The following is a 22,000-nucleotide window of genomic DNA, read 5'->3' as shown; positions in this document are numbered from 1 at the left end:
AAGGGACCTTCAGAGTTCAGGTCCATCCCCCCCATGCTCCAGCAGGACCAAGTCAGCTTAGCCTAGCAGTTCTCAAAGTGGGATCGGGACCCCATTGTAATGGGGTCACCAGGGCTGGCATTAGACTTGCTGGGGCCCAGGGTCGAACCTCGAGCCCCATTGCCAAGGGCGGAAACCAAAGCCTGAGCCCCACCGCTCGGGGCCAAAGCCCAAGGGATTCAGACCTGAATGATGGGGCTCAGGCTTTGGGCTTCCCCCCCCCGCACCGCCCGGGACAGTGCAGCTCAGGCTTCAGGCCACCCTGCCGGGGTCATGGAGTAATTTTTGTTGTCTGAAGGGGGTTGCGGTGCAATGAACTTTGAGAACCCCTGGCCTAGCCCATCCCTGACAGGTGTTTGTCAAACCTGTTCTTAGAAACTTCCCATGATGGCGATTCCACAACTGCCCTAGGTAATCGAATGTCAACAGCACAAAACGCTGCACTTCGGTGCACAGGCGCCGGCTTCTAATTTTCCCCAGGGGTGCTCAACCCTCACTCAGCCTCAGGCCCTGCCCCCACTCCACCCCTGCCCCCCCAGATCCCATCCCGCCTCTTCCCCACCACTTTCCATCCCCTCCCCCAAGTGTGCCCCATCCCCCCTCCTCTGCCTCCCTCCCAGCGCCTCCTGCACCCTGCGGAACAGCTGATCACAGCGAGCAGGAAGCGCTCGGAGGGAGGGGGCAGAGTTGACTGGCTGCCAAATTTAACTTCTGATTCACATTTTCTGTGTTTTACCCATTTCTCTTAGTTCATCAAGTATCTAATCAGAGTTCTGCCCAAAACCAGTGTTTTGGGTTCTTAGGGGCCTATTGCCCACTCTTAAATTAGAACGGCCTGCCTGGAACATCCCAGTTCAGGACCATGGGAAGAAGCCTGAATCCAGAAGGGTGTAGGCCCTGTTCAGAAACACAGGTCCTGGTTTCATGCTAACAGCCCCAGGTCTATCAAAGAGCAGAGACTTGGGAAACAAAGGAGACACAGAAACAGAATCTTACTCCAAGTTCTCCAGGAGGCATCAAATGCTGCGCAAGGCTGGAGGCGAAACCAGGAAGCGCGACTTTGCTGGCTGCACAGGACCCGGTGAAGGGAGCCTGGCAGCAGAGGGTGGTGGGGAGAAGGATTCGGAAGTGATGGATGAATTGCATCAAAGAAGATGGGGAGCTGGGGGCTCTTAGTGCTGCATTGGACAGCTGATGGTGGCAGATGCTTACACACCCTGGTGCTGGGATAAGGGGAAGCCCAAGGGACGTGCACACACACTACGCTCATTTTTAGAGACATTTACTGTTCATTAAACCTGATCTACACACAATCAGCACAAACATTATTCCAAATGCTCTCCTAGCAGGGGCCTCCTGCTGGGGCTTTTTAGCGATTCCAGCTGTCACTCCCCATCCCCGGGTCCCCTTCAGTTGGACAAACCCAGAAACTCCTCCTCTCCTATAAGAAAAGAGAGAAAACGTGTCACCACAGGCTGTGCACAGAGCTACGCACGCACTTCAGGGAGGCACCCAGAGACCATGGCAATGCGCATGGTGTGAGTGCTGAGATGACAGCTGGACAGGCAGCCATGGAGATTGCACCAACTGCAGTCCCACAAACACCAGAGCGGGTTGATCAATACAGACATAGAATTAGGAAACAATTTCTTTCAGGGGGTCACAGGTCTGCACCCCCTGGGAAGGTGCTTCCCAGCATGCTAGAGCCAGCGTGTTAAATAGCAGTGTGGCCAAGGGTAGCACAGACACTAGCTCAGGTCAGCCGCCTGGCTACAAACCCGCCCGGACCCCAAGCTGCCCCCCAGCCACCCTGCTGTTTTTAGTGTGCGAGCTCAAGCAGACCTAGCACCTGTCTGCCAGCCCATGCTGGGCAGCACAGCCCTAGCTCCTGGGGGAGAGATAGCTCAGTGGTTTGAGCTTTGGCCTGCTAAACCTGGGTTGTGAGTTCAATCCCTGAGGGGGCCACTTAGGGATCTGGGGCAAAAATCTGTCTAGGGATTGCTTCCCCCTTTGAGCAGGGGGTTGGACTAGATGACCTCCTGAGGTCCCTTCCAAGCCTGATATTCAATGCTGCTTACTGAGATCATCAGCCCCAGAGTCTGTACACTGCAGCAGGCACTGTCCCCTCCAACTGCTTCTCAGGTACTTTTGAATGTCTTCATTGTTTGCTCATCTATGGGATTTCTAATGGGCCCATTGCCATAGGTACACATGGGCAGATTCTACATTCCCGACTTAGACCAAACACTCTGAGCTCAAGGAGAGCAAGGCCTGAATGACAGGGCCTCCACTGCAGAAAGGCAATCGCAACAGCAGGCTGACAGTCGCTATGCATGTGAAACTCCTGAGCACTAGCACAGCTGCTTGGTGCACTCAGTGGGGAACAGGTGACCTGTAGGACCCTCCCCTCCACTACAGACATGGCTTCATTAATCCTTGACTCACACAGCTAGCACAAGTATCAGAGGGGTAGCTGTGTTAGTCTGGATCTGTAAAAGCAGCAACGAGTCCTGTGGCACCTTATAGACTAACAGACATTTTGCAGCATGAGCTTTCGTGGGTGAATCCCCACTTCGTCGGATGCAAGTAGAAGTGGGTATTCACCCACGAAAGCTCATGCTCCAAAACGTCTGTTAGTCTACAGGATATAACCCCAGAATTAGTCCTTCTTCCCATCAGAGCTCAGGGAATGCCAACGTTCCCTTGAGATACCGGCACTGGACTGGGTACCTGGCAGCTCTGGGATGTACCTGTGACAGGAGGCAGAAGCCAAGTGGTTAATGGAAACCTTTTTGCCAATAGCAGCTCAAAGCTAAGTGCATTGTGTAGCAGAGCTGTTGACGCATTCAGGACCCCAGAGGGGAGTAGCGCCTACTGGCTAGAGTAGGGAACTGGCCAAAAAGGATACCTAAGTTCTGTTCCTGCTTCTACCACTGACTCAGGTGATCGAGAAAGACACTTAGGAAAACACTTTCCAAGGTGGGTGCCTGCAGTGAGCACCTAGAGCCATAAACCAGGCACATTGTGACTAGAACCAGCCAGATTGTCCAGCGTGTTGCCTTTGCTTGGAGCTGCAGGGACTCAGGGCCTCTGAAATCCAGGCTGCTGCCTTAGGAGGTCTGGATTTAGAGCCTTATATATGGATTTAGATACTTAACTGTAGGCACCAACTTTGAAAATGTTGGCACTAGCCTGTCTTTGTGGCGTGCCTCAGTTTCCCTGCCTCTTAAAAAGGAGGAACCCATTCTCCACAGGTGTAAAGGACTGGTGAAAAGTGCTGCATGGCAGGAAGCAGGGCCTGCCACAGAGCCAGTCTCCGGGCCCCCTAACAAGCACAGCTGGCCTGTAGCCAACGAGAAAAGCCAGCAGACCACTCTTAAGCCCAGCAGCATCACTTTAGTGGCTGCTCAAAGCTCTCGCTCCCGGCTGTGGTAGCTCTTGTTCATTGCCAGCCCTGCTCCTGCCTTGTCTCCCTCCAGGGAACCCCCTTCTGACTTCAGACTTTGGCTCTGACCCTCGGCTCTGGCCCCTTCAAGGCGCCGCCCCGCTCACGCCATCCCTCCCTCTGTCACTTGCTCTCCCTCACCCGCGCTTGCTCATTTTCACTGGGCTGGGGTAGGAGGTTGGGGTACAGGGGAGATGAGGGCTCCAGCTGGGGGTACAGGCTCTGGTGTGGGGCCAAGGATGGGGGTTTGGGTGCAGGAGGGGGCTCAGGACTGGGGTAGGAGGTTGGGGTACAGGGGAGATGAGGGCTCCAGCTGGGGGTACAGGCTCTGGGGTGGGGCCAGGGATGAGGGGTTTGGGGTGCAGGAGGGTGCTGGGATGTGGGAGGGGGTGTGGGCTCTGGGGTGGGGCCAGGGATGAGGGGTTTGGGGTGCAGGAGGGTGCTGGGATGTGGGAGGGGGTGAGGGCTCCGGCTGGGGGTGTGGGCTCTGGGGTGGGGCCAGGGATGAGGGGTTTGGGGTACAGGAGGGTGCTGGGATGTGGGAGGAGGTGTGGGCTCTGGGGTGGGGCCAGGGATGAGGGGTTTGGGGTGCAGGAGGGTGCTGGGATGTGGGAGGGGGTGAGGGCTCCGGCTGGGGGTGTGGGCTCTGGGGTGGGGCCAGGGATGAGGGGTTTGGGGTGCAGGAGGGTGCTGGGATGTGGGAGGGGGTGAGGGCTCCGGCTGGGGGTGTGGGCTCTGGGGTGGGGCCAGGGATGAGGGGTTTGGGGTGCAGGAGGAGGTGGGGAGGAGGCTCTGGGCTCCAGTTTGGGTGCAGAAGGGGGCTCAGGGCTGGGGCAGGGGATTGGGGTGCAGGAGGAGGTTCAGGGTGCAGGCTCCAGCCCCGGAAGCAGCCGGTATGTCCCCGCAGTCCCTAGGCAGTGGCGCGGCCGCATGGCTCTGTGCGCTGCCTCCGCTCCCAGGTGCTGCCCCTGCAGCTCCCATTGGCCACAGCACCCTGCCTGCCCCGCTGCGAGTGGCCAGCCAGACTTTTAACAGCCCGGAGCCATCAGTTCCCTTTTCAACCGGACGTAAGGAAACCCTAAGCGGCAGCCAAGCTCCCGCCTCCCTTCCAGGACCTCCCACCCAGTGCGATCAGCTGTTCCGGGGTGTGCAGGAGGCGCTGGGGGAAGAGGCCAGAACGGGGCAGGAAGCGGCAGAGGGGGATGGGGGCTTGGGAGAAGGGGCGGAGTGGGGCTGGGAGAGGCAGGGCAGGGTGGGAGCTTGGGGGAAGGGGGCAAGAGGGAGGAGGCCTAGGATGGAGCGGGGAGGTGCGGGGGACTGAGCACCCCCAGGGCCCAGAGAATCTGGCAGCAGGGCTGAGGGGGTAGAGAGACGAGGTGTCTGCTGCTGTGTCATGTTATGTCCTTCCTGGAAGAACCAACTTCCCCGAGCTGCAAATGCTGGTGGGCCGAGAGGGCCGGAGCCGATGGCTGCTGAAGGAGCGCTAGCTCCGTGACAGTAGCGGGCGCGCCGTACCGTCTGCTGGGACCCCGCAGTATTCCTTGCATTCCTTCTCCGCGTAGAACTTGTTCCCGTTGCCCTGGCAGCCTCCATAGTTGAAGGTGGTGCACTTGCCCTGGGTTGCATCAAAGGCCCAGAGTATCACTGGTTGCTGACAGGGCCCTGGAACTATGGGTAACCTGCAGGCCGCTGGGAGAGGGAGACAAGAGGGGAGAAAGTGGAGTCCCCCAGTTACAGGCCGGGAGCCAGTGGAAGGAAAAGGATTCATGCAGTGGGCAGGCAGCAGAATCTGCTCCGCTGGCATATCTGGTGGGTGGGGGAGAGGAGTGGGACTGTCAGGGGCAGGCTTGGCTGCACCCAAGTGGTAGTGCTTTAACTGCACCGCGCTAGGTAAACCAGCAGAATGCCCCCCCCCCCCGCACACACACACAAAGCCGTTATACTGATATACGTGTGCTTGTACTGGAACAGCTGGTCCTGTACAGGGAATTTGCCAGACCAGCAAAGCCCCCTTGGAGAGCTTATACTGGCCAAAGGATTCTTTTACCCATAGAAATTGCAGCCACACCCCTATTTGCCAGAGCTCTGCTGGCCAAATTTGTAGTGTAGCCCTGGCCTGGGAATGGGAGTAACTATAGCAGTGTGCAGCACCTGTACCCCACTCGAACTGCCCCACACTACAGGTGGTACCCATCTAATGATATCAGGAAAAAAGGCCACCCCTGACCAGCACGGTTATACTGGGACAAACACCGGACCTGAGGCCTTTCTAGAGAGCCCATCACCGTAGTATCTAGGCATGTTCTCTCCATCCCCTCATGTCACTCCACAGAGATGGGCTTGAACAGGTTTCCCTCCGTTGCTCTGAGCCAGGCAGAGAGGTTGGAAAGGTGCAAGACCCCACAACAGTGCAGCAGTCGGGGCACTGACACAAGAGCAAACCCACAATTCCCTGACCGCAATCAGCCAGGTTCGCCACTGGGCTTGATTGGTTAGGCCCATTGTGCCGGCTGCCCAGACACAACGTATTTTATATTGATTGTTGGTGACAGCTGTGGCTGAAGGCCCCGGGGTAACCCAGGGAAGTGACTTGGGAAGTTAACCGGGTCAGTTCTTTTATGGCGAATAGACAGAGTTGGGTGACATTTTTCAGGCAAACAGTAAATTTCACTGAAAAATGCATTTTGGGGGGTACTGAAACGATTTGCAAACTTGGGTCAAATTCAGTGAATAGTTTCAACCCCCAAAAAAAGAAAGGAAAAAGGAAAAAAATGTTAGAAAACAACAAAACAATTTGTTTCAGCCATTTCAATATGAAACGTTTCCAGTTTTATTTTAAACCAGCATTTCCTTTAGAAATTTAACTAATATTAAAAAAAAGGTGAAAACCACCCAAAAATGACCCAAAATGAAACACCAAAAATAATTTCATTTTGGGTCAAAGGAATCGTTTTGTTGGATCCAAAACTAGGGTGACCAGATGTCCTGATTTTATAGGGACAGTCCTGATATCTGGGGCTTTTTCTTATATAGGCTCCTATTACCCCCCACCCTCTGTCCCGATTTTTCACACTTGCTGTCTGGTCACCCTATCCAAAACTAAATGGTTTTTGCTTTGGCCCCTGGATCACAGAAAGCAGCGACTCACTCAGTTCTAGCCACCTCTCCATTTTCAAGTCACCTCCTGCAGTCAGGCCTTGGGCATGGACACTGTTTGGTCTCATTTTGGCCCCTGACTGATTTCTCAGAGCTCTCCCCACTGCGCTGGGCTCCCTCCCCACTGGCAGCACGTGAGCATGTCGCTTCCCCACAGCACTGAGCCTGGGTCACTTGCACAAGGAAAGGGCTTTGAAGCAGGAAGCCTCGACCACACAGGAAGAGCAGAAGGCTGGGGGAGCACAGATCAGAGGGACAGCGAAATCTGAGCCTGCCCCTCCTGCGCTGGCCAGGGACTGCAGAGACGGTTGCTCGGACTTTGAAGGGCTGCCCCCCTTACCCTCGGTTCTGCAGGTCTGAAGACACTCCTTTTCCGAAGGGAAGTTGTTCCCGTTCCCAAGACAGCCGCCATAGTGGAAGGTCTCGCAGGCCATAGAAGAGGAGTTGTAGAAGAACCGAACGTTCATCCCCATGCAGGGGCCCACATCTTTATTCAGCCGGCAGAAATCTGAGCACATCAAGAGGGTTGAGCCTAGTGAGTTGCCTTTTACACCCACAGAACCACATGGCATGTGGTGGTGACATCCAGGGGCTACATGGCCGTGTCCCCTGCCCTCTGAGCCATCTCCCCGGGGACATAGCCTAACCCCCAAACCTCTGAGGAGATTCAAACATCTCCCATTCCCATGTGCTGCTCTCCCCCCACCTATGGGATTTCCCATGGAGATCACCCAGCTCTGTGGGGCAGGGGGGGCAGGCTATGTCCCCGGGGAGATGGCTCAGAGGGCAGGGGACTAGGGACAGGTTTGTAGCATAGGGAGCTGTGTCCCACTGGAAAAGGCAGAGGGTCCCAGCTCTCTGATGGCCACATTGCAGTTGCCAGTAGCCCTGGAAGGTCTCGAGGCAGGAGGCTTAAAGTGATAGCACCTGGCTGCCTAGAAAAGCTATGGCAGGTAAAAATTGAGGTTTTCAACATGAATTTATTCTGTGTTTCTGCTCCCGCTGAGGTCTGTGCACAGCCATCCCTTTTCCAGGCAGATGGAGGAGGAGAGTCCCAGTGGGAGTACTCCAGCCATCCCCAGAGTGTGGTGAGACCCCATCTTAGTACAGACCTTCCTTTTTGCTGATGAGTGGCGGCAGGGGACCTACAGCTGAGCCCTCTTCCTCAGGCAGGACAGCTCTCCGATCCCTCTGCACACAGAAGAAAGAGCAGCTCGTTAGGTGAGCAAGTTTCCCTCAACAATGCAGTGGAACAACTGTGAGCCATAAATCCCAGAGTCTCTCCTAAGATGGCAACGAACGCAGAGATTCCACAGGCCTATAAGATGGGGGACACACAACGCCCCTGGGAGCAGGCTCAAGAGGAGCGGGTCCCTGGGCAGAACATATTCTCCCAAGTGAAGGATGGGCCCGGAAATCACTGGGATTCTAACAGAGCTTCTGCAGCCTTCCGCAGCGTTCCCCTCCCTCTTCACCCCTGGGAACGGCTGGGGGGGTCGGTGCCAGCTGGGGTAGGTGTATGGGGGGCAGTTAGGGGCTGTCGGTCCCAGCTGGGGTAGGCGTATGGGGGGGGGCAGTTAGGGGCTGTCGGTCCCAGCTGGGGTAGGCGTATGGGGGGGGGGCAGTTAGGGGCTGTCGGTCCCAGCTGGGGTAGGCGTATGGGGGGGCAGTTAGGGGCTGTCGGTCCCAGCTGGGGTAGGCGTATGGGGGGGGGCAGTTAGGGGCTGTCGGTCCCAGCTGGGGTAGGCGTATGGGGGGGCAGTTGGGGGGTGTCGGTCCCAGCTGGGGTAGGCGTATGGGGGGGGCAGTTGGGGGGTGTCCGACCCAGCACGGGTGGGTCGAAGGGGGGGCAGTTGGGGGGTGTCGGTCCCAGCTGGGGTAGGTGTATGGGGGGGCAGTTAGGGGGTGTCGGTCCCAGCTGGGGTAGGTGTATGGGGGGGCAGTTAGGGGCTGTCGGTCCCAGCTGGGGTAGGCGTATGGGGGGCAGTTAAGGGCTTTCGGTACCAGCAGGGGTAGGCGTATGGGGGGGGCAGTTAGGGGCTGTCGGTCCCAGCTGGGGTAGGCGTATGGGGGGGGCAGGTAGGGGGTGTCGGACCAAGCTGGGGTAGGCGTATGGGGGGGCAGTTAGGGGGTGTCGGTCCCAGCTGGGGTAGGCGTATGGGGGGGGCAGTTAGGGGGTGTCGGTCCCAGCTGGGGTAGGCGTATGGGGGGGGCAGTTAGGGGGTGTCGGTCCCAGCTGGGGTAGGCGTATGGGGGGGCAGTAAGGGGGTGTCGGTCACAGCAGCGGAAGGCGTATGTGGGGCAGTTAGGGGGGGTCGGTCCCCGCTGCGGTAGGCGTAGGGGGGGCAGTTAGGGGGTGTCGGTCCCAACTGGGGTAGGCGTACGGGGGGGGGCAGTTAGGGGGTGTCGGTCCCAGCTGGGGTAGGCGTACGGGGGGGGGCATATGGGGGGTGTCGGACCAAGCTGCGGTAGGCGTATGGGGGGCAGTTAGGGGGTGTCGGTCCCAGCTGCGGTAGGCGTACGGGGGGGGCAGTTAGGGGGTGTCGGTCCCACCTGGGGAAGGCGTAAGGGGGGGGCAGGTAGGGGGTGAAGGTCCCAGCTGCGGTCGGCGTACGGGGGGGGCAGTTAGGGGGTGTCGGTCCCAGCTGCGGTAGGCGTATGGGGGGGCAGTTAGGGGGTGTCGGTCCCAGCTGGGGTAGGCGTATGGGGGGTCAGTTGGGGGGTGTCGGTCCCAGCTGGGGTAGGAGTATGCGCGGTCAGTTGGGGGGTGTCGGTCCCAGCTGGGGTAGGCGTATGGGGGGTCAGTTGGGGGGTGTCGGTCCCAGCTGGGGTAGGTGTATGGGGGGCAGTTGTGGGGTGTCGGTCCCAGCTGGGGTAGGTGTATGGGGGGCAGTTGGGGGGTGTCGGTCCCAGCTGGGGTAGGTGTATGGGGGGGCAGTTGGGGGGTGTCGGTGCCAGCTGGGGCAGGTGTATGGGGGGGCAGTTAGGGGGTGTCGGTGCCAGCTGGGATAGGTGTATGGGGGGCAGTTAGGGGGTGTCGGTCCCAGCAGGGGTAGGTGTATGGGGGGGCAGTTAGGGGGTGTCGGTCCCAGCTGGGGTAGGTGTATGGGGGGGCAGTTAGGGGGTGTCGGTCCCAGCTGGGGTAGGTGTATGGGGGGGCAGTTAGGGGGTGTCGGTCCCGGCGGGCTAAGGTGTATGGGGGGGCAGTTAGGGGGTGTCGGTCCCGGCGGGGGGAGGTGTATGGGGGGGCAGTTAGGGGGTGTCGGTCCCGGCTGGGATAGGTGTATGGGGGGCAGTTAGGGGGTGTCGGTCCCGGCTGGGATAGGTGTATGGGGGGCAGTTAGGGGGTGTCGGTCCCGGCTGGGGTAGGTGTATGGGGGGGCAGTTAGGGGGTGTCGGTCCCGGCTGGGGTAGGTGTATGGGGGGGCAGTTAGGGGGTGTCGGTCCCGGCTGGGGTAGGTGTATGGGGGGGCAGTTAGGGGGTGTCGGTCCCGGCTGGGGTAGGTGTATGGGGGGGCAGTTAGGGGGTGTCGGTCCCGGCTGGGGTAGGTGTATGGGGGGGGCAGTTAGGGGGTGTCGGTCCCGGCTGGGTAGGTGTATGGGGGGCAGTTAGGGGGTCGGTCCCGGCTGGGGTAGGTGTATGGGGGGGCAGTTAGGGGGTGTCGGTCCCGGCTGGGGTAGGTGTATGGGGGGGCAGTTAGGGGGTGTCGGTCCCGGCTGGGGTAGGTGTATGGGGGGGCAGTTAGGGGGTGTCGGTCCCGGCTGGGGTAGCTGTATAGCACTATCTCTGCTCATGGCAGGTGGGCTCCAGCTGGCTGCTCAAGTCCGTCCCCGGGGAGCGCATCAGACTGTACTCCAGCGGCTAGTCCCTCCATGTCACAGTGGCTTGAGCAGAGCTAGCCCGGCTACTGTGCTGCGCAGAGGTACTCGCTGAGCCTCTTCCTTCAGCAAACCCGCACAGCGCAGTCAGTAACGCAGCGAGCAGCTGGCGTCCATCAGGCAGAGCAGTATGTGCACCCCTAGGGACGGACTGCCAGGGCCGTCCGGGGGCCGGGAGGGAGCAGAACAAAAGCTGCAGCTTGCACTGGGTGCCCCATTAGAGGGCCCGCAAGCCAAGTGGCACGACCTGGAGTCACAGGGCCAGTCAGTGAAGTTTGGCTCTGCTCTCGGCCTCTGTGATATCTTGTAGCAGTGAGTTCCACAGACTAAGTATGTGTTGTGTGAAAAAGCACATTAGGTCATCCTGCGATTTGGCAGGAGCTGGACTCCTAGGACAGGTAATGAGGCATGAGGCCTTTCACCTCTTCGTCACCTAAAAGTTATTGGCCATTTGATAGCCCCTGTTTGCCATGAGTTTGGTGGTCTCAGACCACTTCCTAGTGAGCAAGTGTTTCACAAATAACCTCCACTACATCTGAGACTAATTGAAGGGCTGTTGGCACCAATTGGCACCAATTTACCCAGTGGAGGGCCTGGCCCTAAGGTTTAAACAGGCCACAGATATTGACATGCCTTCTCCCTCTTCGAAGGGGGTCCCTCTGAGTCCAGGTGGGGCACACAGGTGGATGGGGGGGGACTCCCGGCTCCAGAACTGGCTACTTGCACCAAACATGGAACATTAAAGTAAAATCAAATGTAACAAAGTGGCGTCTTCATGGGGTCTTGCCTCGGCTTAGAAGCTAACCCCTTGTGCCCATTTCATTCCACTGTACCCTAGGCTCCTTACAAGGTCTACTGTCATCACAGACACAAGCACATCAAGAGACATCAGCGCTGGTGAAGGGCCATCTGCCAAGGTGGCTGAGAAAGGCAGGCTGGGCCCTTCTGAAGAGCTGCCAGCCTGAGCAGCATGCGCCTCCTTAATCCAGTGGCCTAGATACCACAACGAACGTGGAGTTCCAGACTGCACTTTCTGGAGGGACGCCTAATGCGACAGTGCAACTCTCTGGAGACCCAGGAAATTCAGCTTGTGAAGTTCCTTCCAGCCCCATCAACTCACCTTGGGTTCAGGTTGGGTCTCACTAGGCACACATTCACCTGCACCAAGGGACAGGACAGGAGAGCGTTAGTAGATGGGAGATAGGAGATGGAAGCTGTTGGTGGAGAGAGGCAGCTCCTAACAGGCCTGCCCAACTCTGTCCAGTTTACCTCTATCATCGCCGGACACGTGCACTCTGTCTACAGGGATAAACACTACTGACCTCCAGGAGACCCCACGCTCCCCCCCAGGTCTGCATGCAGAGCGAAGCTTAGGAATCCCACCACTCTTCCATGCTATCTCCATGGCCCCTTGGTGGGGGCTGATCTGAACTACATGGAACTGGCAAGGGCAAGAGCGGGCAGAGTGAGGGCAGGAGGAATGGGCAGGTGCAGCTGGTTGGGCCCTAGGATTCTCTCCCACCACCCCAAGACCTATGTGACAGAAGTTAAGGCAGCCCCAGGCTGTAGTACCAGGCATTGCTAGAGAATAGGCTGGCAAGGCTCTCATGGACCATGCTGCGTATCTGTGTCAATACCGCCCTGTACCCATAGTGCCCATGAACAGAAAGGCTGAGACCTGCCCTGCCTGCCCCCGTCAGGAGAGTTTCCTGCATAGAATGGCTGTCATTGCCTCATGCTCCTCTCCCGGCCTTTTACTCACCCATCAGTCACCCAACTCTTACACTTCTCTTTGGATCGCATCACCCTGAAATTGCAAGCCCACCTCCACGACCACAGCTGTACAGTGCCTGGCGAGAGCAGGTGGGGGCAGTTCAGCTTATAGAACCAGAGAAGTGAGGGGCTGGAAGGGACCTAGAGAGGCCATCTCATCCAGCCAGGCAGGACCAAGTAACCCTACCCCATCTCTGAAGGGGTCTGTCCAACCTCTTCTTAATCCCTCCAAAGACAGGTGTAACGGTGCCCCCCTTAAGGCTTTATGGAATATGCTTATGATTGTATATGTGACATAACTGGAATATGTTTTAGGCTACATATGCCATGTAACATATCTGTGTAAGGTTATGATCTACTGAATCATAGAATATCAGGGTTGGAAGGGACCTCAGGAGGTCATCTAGTCCAACTCCCTGCTCAAAACAGGACCAATCCCCAGACAGATTTTTACTCCAGTTCCCTAAATGACCCCCTCAAGGATTAAACTCAAAACCCTGGGTTTAGAAGGCTGTGCATACGTCTCTATCAGTGTTATAGAGAGCGAACAATTTATGAGTTTACCCTCTATAAGAGTTATACCAGGTAAAACGGATTTATTTGGGTTTAGACCCCATTGGGAGTTGGGCATCTGAGTGTTAAAGACAGGAACACTTCTGTGAGCTGCTTTCAGTTAAGTCTGCAGCTTTGGGGCACGTGGCTCAGACCCTGGGTCTGTGTTGGAGCGGACGGGTGTGTCTGGCTCAACAAGACAGGGTGCTGGAGTCCCAGGCTGGCAGGGAAAGCAGGGGCAGAAGTAGTCTTGGCACATCAGTTGACGGTTCCCAAAGGGGGTTCTGTGATCCAACCCGTCACAACAGGGATTCCGCAACCTCCCTCACTAACCTGTTCAAGTGCTTCACTGTCCTAACATCCAGCCTAAATCCCCTTTGCTGCCGCTTACCCCCATCCCTTCGCGGACACTGATCTTTGTAACAGCCCTTAGCATATTTGAAGCCTGTTATCAGGTTCCCCCTCAGTGTTCATTTCTCAAGACTAAGCAGGCCCAGTTTTCTGAACCTCTCCTCACAGATCAGGTTTTCTAGACCTTTCATCATGTTTCTTCCTCTCCTCTGGCCTCTCTCCAATTTGCCCACATCTTTCCTAAAGTGCAGCACCCAGAACTGCACACAGCACTGCAGTCGCGGCCTCTCCAGTGCCAAGCAGGGCAGGGCAGTTACCTCCTGTGTCCTTAGGGAGCTCCCCATCAAGTGATTCAAATGCAGAGTGACCATGTGTCCTCGTTCAGCCCTTCCAATGCCACAGCCCATGCACCCCTTGGGGCCTACGATCACACTACAGATACCCAGCCTCAGTTTCCCCTCTTGGGAACCGGGTTCAGAGACGGCTACTAGGATGATCCGAGGAATGGAAAACCTGTCTTATGAAAGGAGACTCAAAGAGCTTGGCTTGTTTAGCCTAACCAAAAGAAGGTTGAGGGGGGATATGATTGCTCTTTATAAATATATCAGAGGAATAAATACTAGGGAGGGAGAGGAATTATTTAAGTTCAGTACCAGTGTGGACACAAGAACAAATGTATATAAACTGGACACTAGGAAGTTTAGACTTGAAATTAGATGAAGGTTTCTAACCATTAGAGGAGTGAAGTTCTGGAACAGCCTTCCAAGGGGAGTAGTGGGGGCAAAAGACATATCTGGCTTTAAGACTAAGCTTGATAAGTTTATGGAGGGGATGGTATGATGGGATAGCCTAATTTTGGCAATTAATTTTGGCAATTGATCTTTGATTATCAGCAGGTAAGTATGCCCAGTGGTCTGTGATGGGATGTTAGATGGGTGGGATCTGAGTTACTGCAGAGAATTCTTTCCTGGGTGCTGGCTGGTGAGTCTTGCCCACATGCTCAGGGTTTAACTGATCGCCATATTTGGGGTCGGGAAGGAATTTTCCTCCGGGGCAGATTGGCAGAGGCCCTGGAGGTTTTTCGCCTTCCTCTGCAGCATGGGGCACGGGTCACTTGCTGGAGGATTCTCTGCAGCTTGAGGTCTTCAAACCACAATTTGAGAACTTCAATAACTCAGACATAGGTTAGGGGTTTGTTATAGAAGTGGATGGGTGAGATTCTGTGGCCTGCGTTGTGCAGGAGGTCAGACTAGATGATCATAATGGTCCCTTCTGACCTTAAAGTCTGTGAGTGTTCAAATAAAACATCCCCCAGGCTTTCCCTTGGCCAGAAGGACTCCTCCTTGGGGACTGGGTTTATTCATATGGAATAAACCACAAATAAAACTCAAAGTTTAAGAACTCCACCTCCTGGTTTCTCTTCCTCCTCCTGGGCTCCCTGCCTAGGGCAGCTGCCTGGTCTCCAGCGTCTCTCTGCAGAAGCCTTTCATCACACACTGCAACAGCTTCCCCCACTGCAGCCTCTTGCTGCTCTCCCCAGGCACTCCCCCTCCCCGCACTGTGCACTCCGTGGTGGCGAGCCACCCTGGTACAGCCATGTGGGCAGTTCAGTCCCTCGTTCTTGCTTTTTCCTTCTCCACTGTGGGGGCTCAGCAGAGCAGGGTGGGGTGTGGGTGGACTGTCGTTCACCAGGGACCTCTCTGGCCAACTAGCCCATGAGGTCATGGAGGGGATTCTGGCTAACTCGTCAGTGGAAACGCATGCAGCCTCACTGGTAGGGAGTGCAAGTGGGAGTAGTGGGAGGAACTCCCCCTCCCTCCCCGGGGACTCCTGGCATTCAGGAGCTGGGCAGCATGTGTGGGGCAATGACCCAGCGGCCGAGCGAGGGTGCTGGTGACACGTCGGGGCTGGGAATGGTGACAAGGGTTCCCATTCTCCACACTAGTGGGAAATGCTGCTGCTTGGGGGTGCACTATGCCTAAGCCTCCTGGAGGCCTGCAGCTGTCTAACTAACCCACGCCCATCATCACAGCATCCGGGCACCTTTGAGCCCATCATGCGGCTCTGTTCTGGACTGTAGCTGAAGGTGTGTGGGGCCTGGGAGCCTGATCCATTCAGAGAGGGCCCAGTCACCTTGTCTCCACCCAGCTCCTCTCTGCTACTTCTTACTCACCACAGAGCTCTCTTCCTTTCTCCCACTTTCCTGCCTCTTGTCCATCCCTTCACGCCCCTGGCTGACTGCTCTTCCAACCTGCCTGTGGCACTACACCCCTTATTCCTCATAGGAATATTATTATGCTATGATTTTGGCAGAATTAGGATGTATTTTGTGCAAGATAAGGCATGTGAGATATCATCGGAAAGGTTATGATTTACTGAATATGATTATCCTATTCGTATGCACGTATCATTTTGGTATCTGAAGTTAGGAATATTGTTTGTGCATCTATTACAAATGTGTTTACATCTGGGGAACGTCCACTAGACAGAATGCAATCAGTCTAGATGGGTGGCTGGGAAGGGCCATTAGGGAAAACAAAAGGTCTTAGAAGATGCTAATCTCCCACCGAGGACCCTTCCTGGGGAGCCTTCCTGAGGATGCTACAAACAGCCTGCAAGTCCTGGCTGCTGTGTCCCTACAGGGGCATGTGACCAAATCACCTGGTACTGGACTCCATCTTGAAATACCAGTGTTTTTCCACTGACCAGGTGTGGGAACTAAGAGAAGAGACAAAAGGTTCCCGCCATATACAAAAGCTATTTAAGGCAGGGGAGTGACACAATTGTGATTCTCCACTGACTTCCTGCCCAAGAAGATTGCTAGAAACAACTGAGAAACGAAGACTGGACTGGGGAGAAGTGCTGAACCCAGGCTAGAGGGATTTCTAGCCGGTGAAATGAATACCTGGAATTTTAAGCTGCAAACAAGTGTAGCTTGCCCTCAAGAATCTCTACAAACTGCCTAACACAAAACTTAGGGTGAGAATTTGCTACTCACATCCAATCTCTTTAGTATATTAGGCTTAGATTGTGTTGTAGTTTCTTTGCTAGGTAATCTGCTTTGATCTGATTGCTATCCCTCATAATCACTTAAAATCTATCTTTTGTAGTTAATAAACTTGGTTTTGTTTTGTCTAAAACCAGTGTATGGGACTCATAACTGGGGCCAGTAAGCTGTTGCATATCTTCCTCCACATTGAGGGAGGGGGAGAATTTCATAAGCTTGTGCTGTACAGTTCCCTGTGCAGCATAAGATGGTATAATTTGGGGTTTACACTCCAAAGGGGGGGGTGCGTACCTTAGGAACTGTGAGGTTCCCATGCAGCGAATCCCTAGATCTCAGCGTGTGTGTGTAGCTGCAGCTGGGTGTGTCCCTACCTGTATGTGTGTTGGAGGGGGTTTGAGGGCCTGTCACAGCAATACAGTGTAAAGGGCACCCAGGCTTGTGGGTCAGGCGACTCAGAGGTACCCCAATTCCAGGTGGCACCCTGGGGGGAACCCATCACACAGCCATGCTGCATTCTCCCTCCCTGCTGTCCGGCTGGAGCGGACAGTGTGGTCTGGAAAGAGCGGGCGAGTCTCAGAACATACAGACCACGGAGGTGCCTGAGGCCGAGGGGAGGAGGGGGCCCTGCAGTGACACTCTGATCATAGCTGGGTTACCTTTATTAATCATGATGAAGATGGAGTCCTCAGGAATCCCCATCTCCTGAGCAAACTGCCTGAAGTCCACAATAAGGCCTTCTCGCAGCTCCGGGTTCCTGCCTGGAGAGAACCCAAACTTCAGCAGGTGAGTGAGTGGTGTATGGGTTGGGAGAGGGTCTGAAATCCCACCCCCACTTCCCTCCCACAAAGCTCCTGCAGCTAAAGGCAGGCTCACTCTGGGCAGGCTTCCCCTTCCCAGCTCAGTGTGTGGAACACACCATTTAGCGAACCAGGTCAGATCTTTGCTCCATGAGCCTGTCCCCAGCAGTGGCCAAGTACTTGTAAGGACCAATATTTGTATTGCACCTCAATCCTGATGAGACGCAACCCTTGACATTCCAGCCCTGGGCCACTCCTGAGCAGACCCTGCCAGAGCCAGACCAAATGACCCCCAATTGGGGGGATAATTGTGTGAGGACTCAGGCCTCTTGTGACCAAAGTTGGGCTGGTCCAGACTCTCCGGTTTGGAACAGGTGTTGAGGCCCCCACAGGTCAGATCACACAGCACCAGGGCAACAGCCTCACTATCACCCCGTGATGGATGCAGGGGCCTGAGCGCTTTGCTAATGGCACAGCAGATGCCATGGTCACAGACACGTACCATAGAGTTTGGCTGTAACTGTCAGTCCGAAGCTACTTTTCTTCTGCATGAGAATGATGGCGTATTCCTCATAGTTGGTGTGCACCACATAGGAGTCGATGGTCACGTCCCAGCCTGCAGAAAAGGAAATACACACACAGCCGCCAGTGGGCACGTCTCTAAACGGACGTGAATAGGGGATAATCTGCCCTTTGAAAATGGGCTAGGTGAAATGTGGCAGCTGGGCCAGGGTCCTAGCCTGTGCTATTTGCTGAACCTGGCTGCTTCTGCCTAAACCGTGGTGGCTTTCAAGCAGCCACAGTTTGAGCTAATCTGGCCTCACTGCAGGGAGCTGTCCCATCCATGCAGGGCCCCAAGGCTACCCCACAGTGTATGCGCTGCACGGACGTGACCTGATTTCCCTGGCCATGATTCACTGCCGCATTACTCTCATTTTATAGCCAGGTAACTTCACTGCATCTAAGAGAGTTCAAAACCCTGGGCAATAATAAACCACTTAAACTGATTCAAAAGAGAAACTGACAGGGCTCTTTTAATTACGACTGCTGTTGGGGGATCTTCAAAGTTAGAGGAGGAAGAGATCTGAACAGGATGGCCCCTGCACTACTTTCTTCAGGCCTTTATCCCAAAGTCTGGATTTAAATGTCCTAAGCCACCGAGCTGCTACAACTCCCATTGGGAGACTGTTTCACAGTCTCTACTAGATTTCCATGTTAGACTTTACTTCCCAGGTAGCTGGTTACATTTTCCTTCCCTTTGTTTCATCCCCTTACTCCTCACTGGGCTGTCATCCCTTCTCTTTTCACATCAAGTTCTGCATGCAATGGTTCTAAGTGCATGCAGCTCTAGGAGGAAAGCAGAGTTGTCCTTCCCACACTTACTGGGGTTATAGTAGGTGTATTTTCCAGGTATGTCGGTTTTTTGGTACTCTCCAGAAACCTGTGTGCAGACACCTTGCCTGGGAAGGAGAGAGAAAACCTCTAATAACTGCAGCTATTCCCAGTCCCACTCCAATGATGGGCCACCAGAGTTCTTTAGTCACTGTAGGCCCCCAGGGCTGTGGATCCATTGGCCCTGCCCTCACCCCAGCACCCATCACAAGGACCTCCAGCTCCCCCCCCCCACACTTTCGGCCCCAGTGAGTCTGGTGGACCTGGGCCTCCACAGATGAGGAGGAAGGAGCAGGGTGTGACCCTGCACGACTAGTATAGTGGGACAGTAACGAGCAGTTTTGCCTCCTTTTATTTGTACTGTCATTTTAAGGCTTTTGAGGCTTTGGTGCTGGAAGCAGGGAGGAGCCCGTGTAAACATCTTTTGATGCTGCCAAGTCAAAAGGTCCTAGGCACCTTCAGTAACATCAGCATTAGTCAAAGCTAGACTTGCTCCTCAGCTGGAGTAGATAACGGGTCTGCAGTGAACTTGGGTGTCTGTCAGGGGCCCTTTAACAATCACGTGGGCAGGTTCTGAAGGTCTGTATTTCCATTGAAATCCATTCCCTCCTTCCAGGTTGCAATTCCAACCAAGAGATGCCTGGGATTCAGAATTAATTTCTCCTTTAGCTCCTTCCCGCTGTGCCCAGACTCTCCTCTCATTTCACCCCCAGATCTCAAAGGGTTTCATGAATAGGCTGTCTAGTGATACCCCCATTTTGTAGCTGGTTAATATCAGGCATAGATGGGGGACGCTGTGTCCAGCATTGCAGCAGGCGGTATGTAAGCAAACCCCCCGCAATACTGAAATCGCAATGAGCCTGATTTTCAGGACCGTCCAACTGAAGCCAGTGGGACCTGCAGGGGGCAGCAGCTCTGAAAATCAGGCCCACTGGAGACAGCTGCAGCTCTGAGTCTCCTGGGTGCACAGTATGTCCGGGTTGCGTTCCTGTGTTTTGGGTAACTGGGGAACGGTAGTTCCTGGGAGCCTACCTGAGTCTGGTGCTGGTGGTGCTGATCTGATTGCTGGTCAGCCCTGGTCCCAGCACCAGCGTGCCCATGTTGAATTTATCCTTGTATTGCTTCATCCAGTTGCATGTTGTGCCGGTGGCAATGTCATACCATTTCCCATATACCTAGGAGAAAGGAAAGCACAGCCTGTGACTGCCCCACCCTGCCCCCCAGACAGGCAGGCCAGGGACATTCCACCTCTGTTGAGGATTTGGGGAATTTTCAGGGTTTTCTGCAGAGTTTAAACTTTCATTGCAAAATACTGATGAGCTTGATCTTGTTGGGCACCAAGGGTCAGCTCAGCTGCCCAAATAGGTCTGGGCGTGACCCCCACAAATCCCACGGACTCCAGCGGGGTTATAGACTTTTCAGGAGCAGGTCCCAGGGCTTCTGGCTGCACAGCTTTGTGAGTGTGAACCTGCGTGAGCCAGCCTGCACTAATGACAATGCCAAGACGGGTGAGCCACCCCATACATCTCCAAGGTATATGAATTCCGAAATCTAATGATTGCAATTTAAATGTTAACATCATTAACTATTTCACTGTTGGTTGTCCAGAAACATCGGGCTAATGCACTTCTACTTGCCCTCCCAACTTAGTGTCAGACCCACTGCCTCCTGACTCCGCTGCTGCTGAACGCCAGCTGGTCCTTCCCTGCTGGGCTCAAGCTCCAAACCCCTATTCTCACATAGCTGCACCGAACAGCACTGGGCCAGCCCTATAGCCATGTCTCTGACCAACAGCTTGTGCCAAGGCTGAAGAAAGCAGATGAGACAAAGTAGCTAATGCACAGTACAAAGCCTAGATCAGAGGTCCCCAGACTGTGGGGCATGCCCCCGGGGGGAGGGCAGAAGAATGTTTGGGGGGGTGCAGCTGGGGCCTGGGCCAGCCCCATGGGAAGAGGGGAGGGAGCGCCACCCAGCTCTGCTCCTGGCCCCAGCCTTAGCTGCTTGCCCCACGTCCGAGGCTCCACTCCCAGCCCTGTGCCCGGGGCCCCAGCCGCCGGCCCCGTGCTCAGGGCGCCTGGCCCCACCGCCGGCCCCGTGCTCAGGGCGCCTGGCCCCACCGCCGGCCCCGTGCTCAGGGCGCCTGGCCCCACCGCCGGCCCCGGCCCCAGCGTTGGCCTCCTTACCCCTATCCATGTCCCCCCTGCTCCCGGAGCTGCAGCCCCCTCCTGGCCCTGGCTCTGGGGGGAGGGGCACAGACAGGGGTAAGAGGGGGCCTGAGGTAAAACGTTTGGGGACCACTGGCCTAGATAGATACCTAGGTTATGTTTACACTACAGCCCGTGTTGGCAAAACTTGTGTCGCTCAAGGGTGTGAATATTCCACCCCCCAAATGACAGAAGCATTCATGTGCACAGCACTACGCTGGCGGGAGCTTCTCCTGGTTGCTCCCACTGCAGTCTGTGCTGATTCTTTTCCACATAACAAATTGTTCCCTGTCTGATACAAATCCTACAGCCCCCCAGCCATGCACATGGGTACCCTCCATGGGAAAGGTGCATTGTCCATATCTGTTATATCACCCAGACTCACTCATTCACTTCCCCTCTGCACACACTTAAGCCCTTCCTATCAGGGTGTCTGCAGTGAGATGCAGCACCTAGCACAATACACATTCATCACAGGAGCACCCACACTAGCACCCCAGCTCTGTATCCCTCTAATTGATGTGGATCAGAGCAAGACCCTTCCAGCTCTGGCCCAGCTCTTCTTGGAAGAGGACCTGAGATGGTGATTAAAAATATTGACATTTTTAGCGACAAAACACACTTCACTTTTCTAATCTGCTCCTGAGAGTGAATGTAAGCGCTAGAGAGTTGTTACCCGTTCAGGCTCGAAATTCTCCTGCACTTGGATATCCTGGGCTTGGCTCCCAGTCGGGCTCCCTCTGGCTGTGGGCAGGTTGGCAAGAAGGAGAAGGAAGAAGAACTCCTGGAACTTCATGGCCCCGAGGTCGGTTGTGCCCCTCAGCTTCAGAATGGACAGACTCAGCCCTGGAACGTGGACGTTGCAAAATGTGAACTCCAAACCCCTGGCCACGGCAAGAGGTGAATGGCCGTGGGTGGGCAGAGCACATCAGAGTATATCCCAGGCAGCCAATCAAACAGAGAACGCAGCCCTGATGGATCCAGATAGTGCAGGCTCGGGGAAATGGAGACTTCTGGACCAAGCTTCTGTGAGGCATCACAGAACTGCTTGCGCCTTTCAGGTGGCTGACCCAGTCACATTGTTGGGTGGGCTACTTTGCTGCCAAACAGAAATGAGCTTGTTTCCCTGGCAAAGCAGCAACAGGGTTAACACAAAAACCTGCAGCATTTTAGATGTCGTTAGCAGCAGTCACTGTCAAATAGCTTTGTGTGACTGCAAGTGTCTTGAAAATAAGGGACTGATTGTCCCTCCTCACAGCTCTGCCTGTGCCCGTTGTTCAGCCCTGAGATCTCTCCATGCCCAGCTCTGCCAATGCCCCTCAGTCCTGCCCCCCTACCACCACCATGGCTGATCCAGCCCTGGGATCTCCACATGCAGCTCTGCCAGTGCACCTCAGTCCAGCCC

At 55.4% G+C, this 22,000-nt stretch overlaps 1 protein-coding gene across 1 annotated transcript; it reads right to left on the bottom strand.

Annotated features, from left to right (window-relative positions):
* Positions 1 to 1,305: 1,305 nt before the first annotated feature.
* Positions 1,306 to 21,500, bottom strand: LOC123352531 (alpha-1-microglobulin/bikunin precursor). The gene is made up of 10 exons (XM_044992789.1): positions 21,272 to 21,500; positions 19,424 to 19,566; positions 18,383 to 18,459; positions 17,502 to 17,615; positions 16,859 to 16,960; positions 11,640 to 11,677; positions 7,753 to 7,831; positions 6,981 to 7,148; positions 5,000 to 5,173; positions 1,306 to 1,480 (listed from the first exon to the last, which is right to left on the bottom strand). The coding sequence occupies exons 1-10, from the start codon at positions 21,389 to 21,391 to the stop codon at positions 1,449 to 1,451; spliced, it is 1,047 nt and encodes a 348-aa protein (XP_044848724.1). The 5' UTR covers positions 21,392 to 21,500; the 3' UTR covers positions 1,306 to 1,448.
* Positions 21,501 to 22,000: the final 500 nt, after the last annotated feature.

Source organism: Mauremys mutica, chromosome 18, assembly GCF_020497125.1.
Source record: "Mauremys mutica isolate MM-2020 ecotype Southern chromosome 18, ASM2049712v1, whole genome shotgun sequence".
Lineage (NCBI taxonomy): Eukaryota > Metazoa > Chordata > Testudines > Geoemydidae > Mauremys > Mauremys mutica.
Note: the sequence above shows the minus strand (reverse complement) of the source record. Positions and strands in the feature narration are given on the sequence as shown.